This window comes from Sylvia atricapilla, chromosome 18, assembly GCF_009819655.1.
Source record: "Sylvia atricapilla isolate bSylAtr1 chromosome 18, bSylAtr1.pri, whole genome shotgun sequence".
Taxonomy (NCBI): domain Eukaryota; kingdom Metazoa; phylum Chordata; class Aves; order Passeriformes; family Sylviidae; genus Sylvia; species Sylvia atricapilla.
This window is the reverse complement of record NC_089157.1, coordinates 4549459-4564467: the sequence shown is the minus strand read 5'-3', so window position 1 is coordinate 4564467 and position 15009 is coordinate 4549459. Positions and strand designations below refer to the sequence as shown.

General features: G+C 37.8%; 1 protein-coding gene across 4 annotated transcripts in view; it reads left to right on the top strand.

The window, feature by feature from the left end:
- B3GNTL1 (UDP-GlcNAc:betaGal beta-1,3-N-acetylglucosaminyltransferase like 1) overlaps positions 1–15009 on the top strand; it is a 101564-nt gene that overhangs the window by 19609 nt on the left and 66946 nt on the right. For all 4 annotated transcript variants that reach the window (XM_066332120.1, XM_066332119.1, XM_066332118.1 and 1 more), the window contains one exon: positions 9857–9952. In XM_066332120.1, the coding sequence (XP_066188217.1) occupies positions 9857–9952 (96 nt within the window). The remainder of the gene's footprint in view (positions 1–9856; positions 9953–15009) is intronic.

Below are 15009 nucleotides of genomic sequence, written 5' to 3'. Positions count from 1 at the left end.
CTGCTGATTGTTACTGGCAGTCAGATTTGAAGATCAGTGTTCCCAGTGGAGCCTGATATTGTAGGCTTCAGTCTGCTGTCGTTGTTACTACAGATCTACAGGTAGGAAAAGTCTCCCCACCAAGAGAAATCTTCCAGGTCCTAATTAATCCCTGAGGTGGTTCTTCTTTTGTATTACTCTTAAATGCAAATTTCCTTACTCTGACTTGAAGCCTGGTTACTAAACAACAGAACCTAAGATGTCAGATGCCTCTGGGATCTTTCCAACAAGTTATTCTTTAGAGAAACCTGTGTTTCCATCTGAAAAAGCAAGGAGCTTGCCCCAGGTTCAGGTACTGAAACAGGGCTGAGGTAACAGCAGCAGCCTTTGTGTCTCATTTCCTGGATCACAAACTCCTTAATTGTGCTTTGAAGAGCAAGTTAATTTCTGTTCTCTTAAGCTGCTCTTATCTGGAACACTTTTTAAAAATAAGGCGTGTAGGGTGGAACTGTTCTGTCCTTGGAAATGTTCAGAGTGAAGGATTTTGGATCTCAAAATACAAGTCACTAATACATTGTGCTTTTGTTAAATCATGGCTGCTGTCACCTTGTGCTCTGGTGACTATTTTACATCATCTCCAAGTCCCCCTGACATAAATAGACAGTGTCAGAAAACACAAGTTTTTGAGACTCTGTCTTCTATACTACAAATTCTTAAGTTCTGCTTAAGAAATATAAAACTCAGTGTAAATCCCTGCTTTTAGCAGTTATGAAGCTTGGGGACATCATACTGGTTTTGTTCATTTCTAGAAGCTGCATCGATCCCATTTATCCAGAGCAAGCCAGCTGTTGCTTATTTACCAACCACAAAACATGTATGCTTTGTTGGCAGCTAATTAATAGGAAGATTCAAGATTCTGTTTCTCTTCATTTTTCAAAAATCATGCCTTCATAACTTATTTGGTGCTCTTCTGGAGAAGCTCCAACCTTGTGTACATACTAGTGTTCTTTAGAGCAACTGTCTAAGTTTGGAGTGGCCCAGGAAATTATTTCCCAAACCACACAGACAGTGCAGTCCTTTACTCTGCCTCACGTTTATTCTGTTACTTAATTTCAACAGAGTATAACCTTCTGAAAACTCCCCAAGGTTTTTGTTTCAAGGAGAGAGGGGGATGTCAGCCCTATCTGCTCCCTGGTTGCCTTGGTGGATGCTTCCAGCAGGCCCTGCTCTGGGCATGCTGAAGGAAAATCACTGGAGCTGGGAGTCATCTTGGAGACACTGAGTAACGTTTAGCTTATAAAATTAGCTAAACTTTTCCTCGCTGCCTCCTACCTCAGTGAGAAAACAACAGCTGGAATGAGAATGTGGGCAATAGAAATAGCATTATTTCCATTTGTTTTCTCTGGCTCAACAGGAGGTGAATCAGTAGCAGTGTCACAATGAATACCTTTCTATTTGTTGTGAAATTACAATCCTCTGTCTTGTACAGGTAGGATACCTGGGCATATGAGAGAACATGAATATACCATTTGCATTTCTTCAATGAGCAGTTCTCTCTATTTTGCATCTCTAAAGCAGATTTTTGGCATATTCTGTAGCTTGGCTTTAGAACAAGAGCAGCAGTGCTTAAAGGCATTTTTATCTGTTGCATTATCTGCCTGTGTTAACCAACTGCCTGAATTCTGCATATCTTTGATGGTTAATGTGACTCTAAGATAGCTGATGGGATTGAGTGAACTTGAACAGTTCCTGGCGCTGGTGGCTCACAGACCCGTTCACCTGCCCTGGGAGAGCTGAAACAAATATTGCACAATCGGCCAAGGGATTGGAGAAATCGGCAGATGAATGAGCTGCTCCTTTCTTTAAGGCACAGCTCTAGGCCAAAGGCATTGGCTGTTTCCCTCCCACCCCTACTGAACCTCACAAAGTAACTAGATTTTGGAAGTTAACAGGATTTTTAAATTTTTCTTTTGGTTTGGAAACACACATTTACAATTAATTTTTGGGGTTTTTTTGTCATGTCACTGTACCCTGTGCTGTTCTGCTTGTCGGGACCTGTCACACCTTTCTGCCACGTGTTAGAAAGCAGCAGGATTGTTTTTTCATCCCGCCCTTAACAAGCACTCTGCATAGAGAGAGCACCAGTTGAAGTCATATCATTCTTATCTTGTGGCTAAAAATGATCAGATCGGTTGATTCTGTTATTTTGAGGTGTGGAAAGACAAATGAGTAGATGTGAGGTTTTATTGAACTGCCATACAGCACAACTACATAATGCTGAATGTTACCTCTCTGTCCTCCATTTCAATTCAATTCTATACCTCTATTTAATTTTCATCCTTCCTGTGTTCAGCGAGGCTGTTAGTGATCTTCCCTCATTCTGTATCTGTAATTCTGAACTCCAGGTTTTACCATCTCCCCTTAAATCTTTGTCCTCCAGTTGTGGCATATAGCTTAGCACATTTTCCTTTGGTAACTGCTTTTATTTTGGACATGAAGTCGATTAAAATCTTCTTTGTAGAACTCTAAATAATCTAATTTTTTTCCATTAATTAATTTGCAGAGCTCTCCTTGTGCCTCCCTTACTCAGCACGTTTCAGACAGATCCGTGTGTGCTGCCCGGGCCTGTCCCATCAAGCCCTGCCTGTGCAGGTTCATTTTAGTAGAAGAATTAATTCATACAACAGCTATTGAAGAGACATTAATTGAGCACTGTAATGTCTTAAATGACAAATCAAATTTGTTTGCATAAACCTCTTAGCAGGAATTTGCTCCACTCAAGGGGCTGAGTAGATCTGAAGAGACTCTGGTGTATCTTTGGTATAGACAGAAGGGAAAATGAGATTATATCCCTGAGGTGATTACATGCAGTTCTTGATTGTTCAACATCAGTTGATTTTTTGTGTGGGAGAAAAACATGTCCAGAGGAATATTTTCCTAAACTAGTCTTTATTATTCTGGTCAGCAGAACTTTTTTTTATATTTGATTCCCCTTTACTGCACACTGTCAAACTCCAAAGTCTTTTACATTCTTCTCCAGCATGTGGAAAATGTAACTCTGAATTAAGGCTATCCAATATAGATACTTATAAAAATATTTATAGATTTCACTTCAGGAAATTGTCATTAGAGGCTTTAAAAGTAATTTATAATATTTCAGTAATCTCTTGGTATGGAAGGTAGAACCTAAAGCAGCAATTGTGTGAAAGTTTTGTTTGGAAATGGTGACATTGGAGTATGCTTAGAGGAAAAAGTGTGATTCCTTTTCTTTTTTTGCACTGAAGAATATGAAAATTCTTTCATTGATAATGTGAGAGTATTATTCTTTTTGATAATTGGGCCTTTCTGTGTCATCCAGATCTGCTGGAATTCAGCTGTGTCTTTGCTTTTTATTAGGCAGCTTCCTTAAAGATTTTTTCTAATTTGGTATTTCTGAAAAAAACCACAGAGCGTTTTCAAAGTCACAATGTCAGTCTAGGTCTGTTCTACATTTAATCAAATAGCCCAAATGGAAAACAGCCCAACTAACACGACTTTGTAATTAAATTTGTGTTTTAAATGGCCTCCACACGCCAATAACCCCATGAAATGATTGTGATTACTGGAGTCTGATAGCCATGAAAGTCTGACTGCAATGTATTTCATTCATGTAAACTTCATTTCATATTTCATTTTTAAAACTATGTCGGAAGCATAAAATGTTTGAAAATCAAGATTTCCTCCTTCTGGTGTTCAGGCATTTTACTGAAGTGATAATTGGAGTCCAATCCGGCTTTGTAAGGCTACAGATAAAAGAAATTGGTGTCTCTTCAATGACACTTACTTGACATTTCCCCCAAAATGTCATGTTCAAGCTTCATGAATTCACATGTGTGCCAACATCTTATTAAATCTTCCTGTGTTGTGATGCTCAGCTGGGCTCATTCTGATTACACCGCCTGGACTTCTTGTTTTTCATATAAATTCACTAAAGAAGATTCAGGCGTCCTTGGGTTTTGATTACTCTTTTTTTATGTGCTGAAAACGAGCATGAAACATCCTTTTATGGGCTTTGGACTTGAACTAGTGTCAAGTAGAATCTTTAACAGGTATTCTTAAATATGGATTGCTTCAAGATAGAAGCGTCTGTGGAAATGGATGTTCATCTGACCTAAAGGCTTCTTTGAGGAGTCAACACTATCAACATATTTTATAATTTTTAAAATATGCTTTAAATACACCAGGGTGTGTTTTATATTTTTACACCTAATGCAAATTACCTCACAGGTGTCATGTTTTGAAGAACAGTTTCCTCCCTTGGAAATGATTAGGAGAGGAAACACATTTTACTTAGCTTCTTCCTGCAGTATATAATTTTGGCAAGATTTTAACCACATAAAAAATATTTCTGGAGGTTTTTTTCCTTAGTTTGTTTTTCCTTTTTAATTGCATTAAGTGGTGATTGCAAAATCTTTCTTAAAGATTGAAATGTTGAAATCTTTAAGAAAGAGTGAAATCTTGCTAAAAATTACTACAGTAAAAATAATTGAAGTAGGGTTTGGAGACAGCAGAGGTGACATCTACCTTTCCTTAACACAAAAGATGTGGGCTTGATTAACTAAAGCTGCTCTTAAACATTCAGGATAAAGTAAATAACTCTAATTAGTTTTTTATTTTAGGATTTTTCCATCTATGGGCCTTTACAAAGAGGTATATTGGGGGAAAAAGGTGTTGTGCCCTAGAGATAATTCTCCCTATTTTACTTATTTGGATAATCTTTCTTTTCATAGAACATTATCTAGGGTCAGATGTGATTTTTCTAATTGAAACATCACTAAGTACTTAATTGCATTCTCTTCAAGGAGGTTGTTACATCATTCTGTCATATTTCTAAAATGAAATACAACACTGCACATTCTTCCTCAGAGTGTAGAATGAAGTTTTGTACTTTACATAACCTTTGAAAATTGCATTTATTTTGTACAGAAAAGCTGTGGATCTTTTTATGCTAAAATGCATATTTTTCCAATACCTGTTTCAATAATAAAGTTCCTTTAAGAGAAGATACAGTCTATGAAGAACTCCTGAGTGTGTTTGTACATCCAGTGCCTACTGCCTTGTGGAGAGTTTATGCTTTTGCCTGTCTTTGTTCATTTCCTCTTTTTTTAAAACAAGGGTGGAAAATCTTGGGATAAAACTGAAGACCAATTATTTTTTCATCCTCATTTCCTCTTTAGTACAAAGGGTGTGTTCTGACCCATAGGCTGCCTCCTGAATAAGGAGGATTGATTGTGGTAAAGGAAGCTGTAGTGATTAAAAACTCAAAAACACCACATCTGCAGAAAATGCGTTGGTTTTAATTATTGCCGACTCATTTAAACTGTGTTTCCTCTCACCCACTTCCTTTTCCATTTAAATGTGCAAGGGAAAATATAAAACTCTAAAATGACGAAGATAAGAAACATCTTTACCTGAATATTGCATTTCAAAACCATTGGTGAAAGTTGGAACAAGTCCTGACATGTCAGTGACTGGGTCTGGAGTGCTGGAGTTTACACATGTCAAATATGGGACTGAAATATTCTTTTTTTAAGTGGAGCAGTTTTGTACCTCACAGGACAGTGACTATGGGAGACTCTGTGCAGGATTTGGTAATGTATGTAGTAATCCTGCCCTGGTCCTCTGAATGTGAGCATAACTCTGAAATTACTGAATGTGCTCCTTGGATTTTTATTTGCAGGGTACCCTCACCTGGAGAACCTCAAAATTATTTTTACTATTTTTATTTGTACTATTTTAGTTGTATCATAATCCTGTTGTACTGACTTTAGAGTTCTGTGACTCCTGAAGATGTTTTCATTTCAGTGGCATAAAGAACATGCCTGTGACATTTGTTCTGAAAATGTTATTTAGATACAATTCATTAGCTCCATTCCTAATTGTTTGAAGTAGTAGAGTTATTAGAGAAGAGAGATTCAGATGCCTAAATACAGACCTGTAATGATATTTTGGCTCCTGTCTGAGACCATCTGGACAGGACTGGCAGATACTGGTGGCTTTTGGTGAAGCAGTAAATGAAGCCAGGCAGGACTGTAAGGCCACAAACCAATCCTATATTTGGAGATTTCTTCCCACAGAGCTCATTTTAAGCCATTTTTATTTTTAATTTACTTATGCTGCTTTTCTGTGTAGGTATTTGTTGGCACTTAAGATAAACCTGTATTTTGTGCTCTTACTGTTCTTCGTATTACTGTTTCTTGCTGCCATAAAGAATAAATGCTATTGTATTTTTTCTGGAGACACCAATGCCAATTGCAATTAAATAAAAAGCTGAATCAACTCTAAGTTACCTTTAATACATTAAAAAAATAATTCTCTGTCTGGAAAGCAAATTACCTCATTGCTGTTGTAGCAGAAAGGATTGTCATGATTTTCTCTCCTGATGAGGGTTTTACTTTTTCCTGAACTGCCATAGTCCTTTGCTATGAGCCAGAAGTTTCTTTTATTCATTGTTCATGTTACTGCTTCCTATACAAGTAACATTAATATTGCATTTCAGCAAGCTTCCAGTAGGAATAAGAGGCCTTTTCATTTATTATATATATTGCATAGTTAATCTAGGTACAGGTATTTGTCACTCTGCAGCATTCGTAATAATAAAAACAAACGTCTAGTTAGATCAAAAAGTTGAAACTTGGATGAACTCTATTTTTGCATACTCAAAATACTGAAAAGAATATCTAATGCAAAGTTTCTTGTACTGTCTGGAAGGTCTGAATGGGTGTAAAATAGACCAGAAAGATTTTATCAAAGTATTTTAAATGTTATGAGAGAAGCAACAGTGAAAAACTTTTCACTGCAGTTTGAAAGCTCTAAGGAAATATTCAGTGAAGTGAATATAAAACCTCTGAGACAGGGAGGAAATGGAACCAGTGTGCAGTTGCTTGTGCTGCCACACCTTCCACAGGGGAGCTGGAGGAAGCTGTTTGTACTCTAAATAATCTGATTTTCATTGTATGAAAGAAGCTGGTTACATGAGCTGGGCTTTACAGATGCTGAATCAAAGGCTCAGCTTGGTGGTGTTTATCTTGCAACCACGAGTCAAAAATCCCAGTCACGTGTCAGAGTCCCACTGGGAGGGGAATGGTACAGCTCAAGTGCAGAGAGGTGTGGGATTTGTTTGGCTGAGGATCTAGAAATAAACTTGATTGCATCGTGGCAGTTTTCACATTTGTCTGTAAAACAAACTTCTTAAATGATGATAAAAGTGGCCTTGAGTGGTGCTGGTTCTGAAACTGAAAAGAAAGCAGGTCTTAGGGCAGAGTGGAGAGCAAACGTAGCACTTCATACAGCATGTTAAGTTTGTTAATGAGTTTGCAGCTATTTTCCTGTTGTGCTGCAAAGTTACATTTCCAAAGATTGTGCTTCAAATTATGGCTAAATTTAATATAACTTGTTGATTTTTCTCACTGCAATACCAGTAATTCCTAAATAACACCTTTATTTGATTAGGATTTTTCCCTTTTTTTTTTTTTTTTCCCAATTCCATAAGGCTCAAAGCATTTTAAGACCTACAATACAGAACCAATGTTATGAGCCAAAATTCAGAGAAGTAAATTGGAGCATGCAATGGAATTATCTCTGTGGCTAGATGGAAGGAGGGAATTTTGGCTAAAACTTGAAGTCAAACTCTAAAAATTACAAGCAGTGATGTATAATCCAGAAAAGAGCTGTCAGGATCCAATTTAATAGCAGTTCTTCTGTCTGCCTTCACCTCTCTTCGCGTGTGTGCAGATAATTGATAAAACCTGTTCAGTTTTCTCTTCGAGTGTGAGGAATGGGGATTTGAACCAGTTGTTCTTTGGACCTCAGGGAATTACAGTCCTTTACCTGAGCACCTGGATTCAATGTTTACTTTAGTTTGCTTAAATTACCAACAGCATTTATGAAGTTACCAATCTGCTCAGAAATTCATATAAAAATGTGAAATTCTGTCCTCTGCTTCTAATTTAAATGTCGAGCTGTCAGGAAAGAGATGACTGCACTTCCTACTTTGTTGTAATTGAAAACCAAGTTTTCAGAAAAACAAATTTGACATTCTCCTTTTTTATCTCTCACCTTTTGAAGGCTCTTTGTGTTTTGTATCTGTTCAGCTTCACTGTGACTCTTTAAATAAAGAAGCTAAATTTCCATCTTGTGCTGTTACCGAATAGCTTGAGATAGAAAACAAAGGTAATTTTTCCCTTCTGCCTTTTATGCACTTGTAAAGTGTCTTTGTAAGTTAGAAAAACCTAAGATATGCAAGAGAAGGCCAATGAGGGCTTGATTAATGAATACTAGAAAGAGTTCTGTTTTTAAATAAAAATTATCCTTGCAGCACAGGATAGACTTACATCTGACTTGACTTTGGCAGGATTTTATCTTCATTGTGTGCTGCAAAAACATTTCTATGAACTCTTCTAATTGATATTCAGTTTAAAAGAATTTTAGGTTAACCTTCTGGAAATATCTTAGTATTACTTAGTTGTAATATGAGGGTTAAGTTAGGATGAGGATTGCAGTTTTCCACAGTAATTTGTTGTTTTCATTGAGGAAATATTTCCTAGTTCAGAGACATTCTGGTTTATTCTTGTGGGATAAGCAAATTACATTTTCTTTTTCTCCATGCTTGTTATTTTTATTGTATTTAATCATACTCTAAATCGTGATGTTTCATTGCCAGCAGCTCCCCAGCAAGATCTTCTCATGGTGTTTTTATTCCCACATCAAAAGTATTCACAACTGCACATGCAGAGCTCTGCCCTGGTTGCTCACATCTCTCTACAGTTTCAACTCTGCAAACAGAGATACCTGAAAGATTTATGAATGCTTAGGGTGGAAAACAAACCAAAGAAGCTTCCCACCTGTTTTTGAACAGAACTTGATTATCAGAAATTAGTGTTCAGAAACACTAAGAGCCTCTGGTGTTAGTTCTCAGTGGACAAACACATCCTCAAACACATCCTGATCAACATCAGGAAGAGAAGTGGAGAGTTTCAGTATGATGGGAGTGCAGTAGTTGGTATTAAACAGTATCAGCTTACTTTGCATAAATAGTTCAGTCCTGTGGTACCCTGAAGGTTTTGTGTAGACTGCAGACTTTGGGAGGAGCAAACAGCAGAGCTCTGTCCAGTCACACTCAGGGGGTTCTCCTCAGCTTTTTCCTGTTGTAAACAGTTTAGTGTTTCTATGAAATTGTGTTAATATATGTCTGTGCAGATCCAGGTATTCTCTGATGCATATTAGAAGCTATTTCTGAGCACTGGCATCATAATATTAAAATTCATATTTAACCCATACAGCTACAGAACAGTATTAAGATAAGGAGATACTGCTCAAATGGGTATAATGTGCTTCAGTGGCCAAATCAAAATGAGGTGTCTACACTGCTCTGCCATGAACAAAACAAATCAGAATGTGCAGGGGGTTTTTGCTTTTTTTGTATTAATTAAAAGCAATGGGGGGTACTATAGGTTATAGAACTGTTGGCAGGATTGTCTGGTGTTACTTAAGTTCCAATTTTCATTTGCTGGAGTAACTTTGGTTGAAATTTTGCATTCTAGATGTCTGCCTTTGAAAATTTCAACCAAAATGGTTGAAATATTCCCAAGAATGAGGTTATAGGAAAGATACTCCTCAGTGTTTTCTGGAGACCTTTAAAGTCTATAACTATTTAGCATTTGAACAGAGCAACTGTACCAGATTATCTTATGAACACAGAAGGGGGCTAGTAAGGACTGTATATATAATCTTAATTCTTGGAGTTGGCATGTTTTGAATGTTTGTTTTGTGATCCTGTTTTGTTGCCATGTGGGTGTACAGCAGTTTAACCTAGGGGATTTATCTCATTTTGCTTTAGATTATTGGTTGCCAAGTCAGAAGAGAGCCAGAGGACTCTACTGAACGATACACACGCTGGATCAATAACCTCACCCAGGAACAACTTCTTACACAGGTATCTTTGTTTCAGCTCTGCCTGAAATTACAGCAGGAAAATAAGAGTAAGAGGCTTATTTGGATGGATTTTTTTCAGTCATAAGCAATACTTGATAGTTTATTAATGTTATCAGATTCTCATGTTTAAACATAGTTTGTTCAAGAGAAGCCAAGGTTATGGTGCACATGATCATTACAGAGCAATGGCCTCACACTGAGTGAAAATGAAACTTTCAGGTTTGGAGTGAACCCTATATGTCTCACTGCTGTCTATGTTAACTACATATGCTTTCATGTTCTAAAATGATGGCTTTCTTTTCAAAAAGTGGATTTGAATACAAAAGGGGAGGGAAAAAAATCAATCTTGAGGATGAATCTTCTCCCACCCAAGGTACTGACCACTCCTGTATCTGTTTAAGTTTTGCTTAGGATCATTTTAAGACAGCAATTCTTCAGGCATTAAACATCAGGCTCATTATACATTGTTTGTAAGTGAGATGCATCTTGTGCAACTGAAGATGACAGTTTTGGCATAAGGAACGGTTGTTTCATTAGGCAGGAGGCCAATGCTGAACTAAAATAGAGACTAAAAGAGACTTTGGCAAAAACAAGTTAAGCTGTGGAAGAAATCAATCCAGCTTGTGGGGGAATGTTCTACAGAATATAAGAAATCTAATGGATGGTTTGCAGAAAACATCCCAGCAGGCCTTAAGATCCAAGTATTTGGGCTTGGGTTTTGGGATGCTGTGTTAGAAAGACATTTGGGTTTGATTTCCTTGGATTTAAGTGGTTGAAAAGATTAACATATCCTTGTTTATCCTTGTTCATTAGAATCTGTTGTGTTCCCCTAACTCCAAAAAGACACACACACAGGCCCTGCTATGGTCGTTGTAACACAAGGAGTAATCTACAGACCTTGTTTTAAAATCACCAGTGGTATTACAGCTCCCTGTAATTCACCAAGGGAAAGCAATTACAGAAAAAGTTACCCAAGGAATATTTGGATTTGCCAGTGAGTGTGGCATTAGAAAAATACAGATTTAAACCGCTGTATTTATCTGATGATAGCATCTGGATCACTGTGCTGGTGGAGGGAAAGAAAAGCTTGAGGATGTAAAAGCTTGTCCTACACAATCTGAAGTGTTTCATCTAAATGACCACTGGATCTTTGATTAATTAAGTGGAAAATTAAAACAAATATCCTGATTTTGAGATTATGCCAAAAAAAAACCAAAACAAAACACCCTCCTCATTTTAAATAAGATGGGCATCAATGTGTTCTGGAAGAGATTATTTAATATTGTGTTTCCAACAGTAGGATGCAAATATGATGACCTGGGAAGTCCCTTGCAATCTTGCATGCTACAAATACCTCTTAAAGCCTTAATAAATGCATTATTTTTACATATAATTTAGAGTAACACAATTTACAGGTAGATTAGCAGAACTTGTGGTACTTACCCATGAGTTTAACAAGATGAGCTTTATATTCACTATTTATGTGTTCCTCATTATTTTTTAACGTGCTACCTGTTCTCCACAAAGTTGAATGCAGAAACAGAAGTTCCTCAAAGACATTAGATTTCTGAGAACTCTGAGTGTTTGAAGTTTTGGAGAAATTGTGCTGCACCAGCTACAATTCATATGTTGTTAAGCACCACAGAATCCCCTTGGAGGGAGATTTTAGGTGCCCAGTTATCAGACAAGCTTCAGCTGTGAAACAAGCCTGGGGCAGCTTGGCTTTTCCAGCTTTGGGAGCTAAAGGAGCTGCTGGGTTTCTATAAGCACGAGGCACTTCTGCTTTTGTAATCTGATTAGGAATTCAGGTAGGGGAATAATTATTTTGCTTTTTCTTACTTAAAACAGTATGGGGCAGGGGAGGAATTGGGAGTAAAAGCCATCTCAGCTGTTCTCTTATAATCAGGGTATGAATCAATTATCTAAGGTCCCACTCATCTACCCTGCTATATCCTATGCTTTATTTTGTGTGTGTTTTTAAACTCTTTTCAGTACATAAACCCCAAAAAAACTATCATGATGGACATGTGCTAATGGATTTGTACAATCTCTGAGAGGAGCAGTTGGTCAGGGAATTCAGGAAAATTTGCTTTAATTAAAGCACATTGTCTGCAGCAGATTCCTGTAGTTAAAGCTTTTTTTAGCTGTCTCTGTACTCAGTGCCCAGCTCTTTGCAGTCACTTCTGCTGCATTTCCACACCATGCACATGCAGATTATTTGTGCTCAAAATTGGGAAACCAATTCAGAAAGGAAAAAGAGCCAGTTGTCAACTCATGTCATCCCCTATCATAACGTTTATGTTATTGATCAAATAATATCCCGTGGCACTGGATTTTCTGCTGGGCAGTGCCCAAAGCCAGGTCTGGGAGCTGTGGCTGGGGGGAGATGTTTTAGGAGGTGCCTTCAGACACCTCTGTGCTGGATGCTGGCTTTAAACTGCTCGAGTCAATACCAGATTTTTGGATCAAATGTCCAACCCCATCCTCATGCTGGGAAGATCTTTTGCTACAAAGTGCTGCCAGCATTTTAACTTTTCCCTTAGCCCTGGCCTCTTGATGCTTACTCATCCATTAAATGTTTCTCTAAACAATTATACTGTAACATTCCAAAGATACTTTATGGTATGCGTGAAATTTCAGAATATATACCCCAGAGAGTGTGGTGGGAGTGAGAGAGTACAAAGAGAGCATGGTAATGAAAAAAACCCTAGATTTTAAAAAATCAATATTTGCTTCTTCAATGTTATCTTCTGCATAAAGGACAGGTGATCAAACCACACTTTTATGGGTATACTGATACAAACCTTAAATACATGTGTTCTGGAAGACTTGCTCTTTCTGGCCAAGAGTAAAAACAAACAAATAAAAAAGGGTAATTGTAACTGTTCAGTAAGTGCAGATCACAATGACAGGTACAGAAAGAAAATGAGCAAACAAATAAGAGACCTGGCTGTTTTGATGTTGAATTAAGTGGGGAAAAAAAATGGAGATTAAAACTAATCCGACGGGATATCCGAGTCCAAATCGTGCTTGTAAATGTGACTGAGGTTTGTGCAGCCCTTCTTTTACACTGGAAATGTTTACTGGGCTGTGTAAGTGAAAAGTTCTGAATGGTTTTAAGGCTGGATTAATTGCACAAATATTTATGCAAGTCATTTTTAAGGACTGTTGCTGACTGTAAGTAAAAGAGCTGAGTTCATGTCCCCACATCTGTTAAATCACTACTTTAGGTTAGTTTAGTCTCCTAGCCTGTGAAGTATTCTGTTCAGCCTGAAGCACAATCCCATCTGACCTACCATTTTTTCCTCCTCAAACACAAGACATTTCCACTCTTCATGTGGTTGTGCACTTAGGAAGCAGGCAGCAAACTTAGAGTTTGCTCTTGTGAGGAGACTCCTGCCAAAAGGAAGGGCGTGTGGATGATAAGGCTGGATTGTCCTCATGTAGATAAATAACTGTCTGAAAAAGCCACAGTGATTCTGCACAACTGTCTGTATGACTTCCTGATACATGCTGGACTTTGCAGGTTATCTTAGAGCTCTTGGTGTTGGATAAAATCTGGAAATTGCCACAGGTGATTTGTAGTTCTGAGCAATAATCTCTGCCAACAACCCGACAGAAGAGCAATAATTAACATTTCACAGCACACACCTCTCTGTGCTCTGATAGGTGCCTGTTAAATTTCAGTGACAGCTTTCAAAGCTGTGCTTTTCTAATTACTAAGTCCTCCTATATTAGACTTTTATCACTTTTTGATAAAGATTTGTGCTACAAATCAGCATTTACTACAGATGCTCCATATGGAAATAGTTCCAGCATTGTGGTGGAGTCAGAGCTTATTTTAAAGACAAGAAGGACCTGATAGCATGGCTGGACCTTTTCCATAAATTCAGTGCACTCAATATTCCATTATCATCATGTGGCTCAATAGGGAACTTCTGAGTGGTCAAAAGCTGGTTGGAGTAGATTCCAAGTTGGATGAATTTTCCAGGTGGGCCACAGATTGAATATCTCTGGCTTACAGCAGCTGTTTTGTCTACCTGCAGACAGAAAATTCCACTTTATTAGTGCTCGGGTTGGCTGTCCATGTGTCACAACTGTAATAGTAATCAAGGCAGCAATCTGACAGTGGATGTATGCAATGCCTGTTGTCTGGTTATGTTAGTAAAGGCAAAAACTGGCTAGAGGGAGAGGCTTTCTTACTTAAGAATGAATAAAACATGAAAGGGCTGATTGAAATCCCCTCCACCCTCCTCCTCCCTCCTTCCCTCCCCCATCTTTGCCACTATTAATGGCTCACTTGTGTTTGTTGTCTTTCATAAAAAGATGCTCAACGCTTCCTTGGGATTTTTTTGATCACTGTTTCCTCTTCCTTGACCCATATTATCTAAAAATGTGGCATTAATGGTGAACTCCTGATGTTTTTCTGCCGAGTGGAACAGCCAAAGTTACTGGTTATTACAGCAGATTCCAGCAGTTTGTATGGGATTGAGCCTGTACCATATAAAAAAAACCCCAACTGGCTGCTTCCTTTTGTGGTTGGTTGATCCTTGTTCTCCTCTGGAGGAGAATGAACCAAAGTTTCACAAGCTTGACAGTGTTTATATTTACATGTGAAAATACATGTCAAAGGGTTCATGGAATTCTAGGAAGTTTAATGAGAAGTGGCTTAGCCACATCTGTGAACTCAAAGCACAATTAGAACTTCCCAGTGAGGCTTTATGAAAAGGCAGCTCAGGGTCACATATTTTGAACTTAGAAACAGGTTTGCTGGAATTCAGAAATGTATACAGCTTGTGCTTTGTGTGTGTGCAGTTTTGCATGAGTTTAAAGGTGTCCCATAGGGGAAGGAAGCTTGTATTTTTCCTCTTCATATCTTGCTTGATAATTTGCATGATTAAACAAGGCTGGAATGTGGCTCATAATACATGATTATGTTAAAATGGGACAGAAATATTGTAATATAGTATAAAAGGGTCTTGTGATTACAATAAGTTTGACTTTATTCCAAAACGTTCTAGATGAATGCAGCATTACAGCATGACGGATTCTTGTATG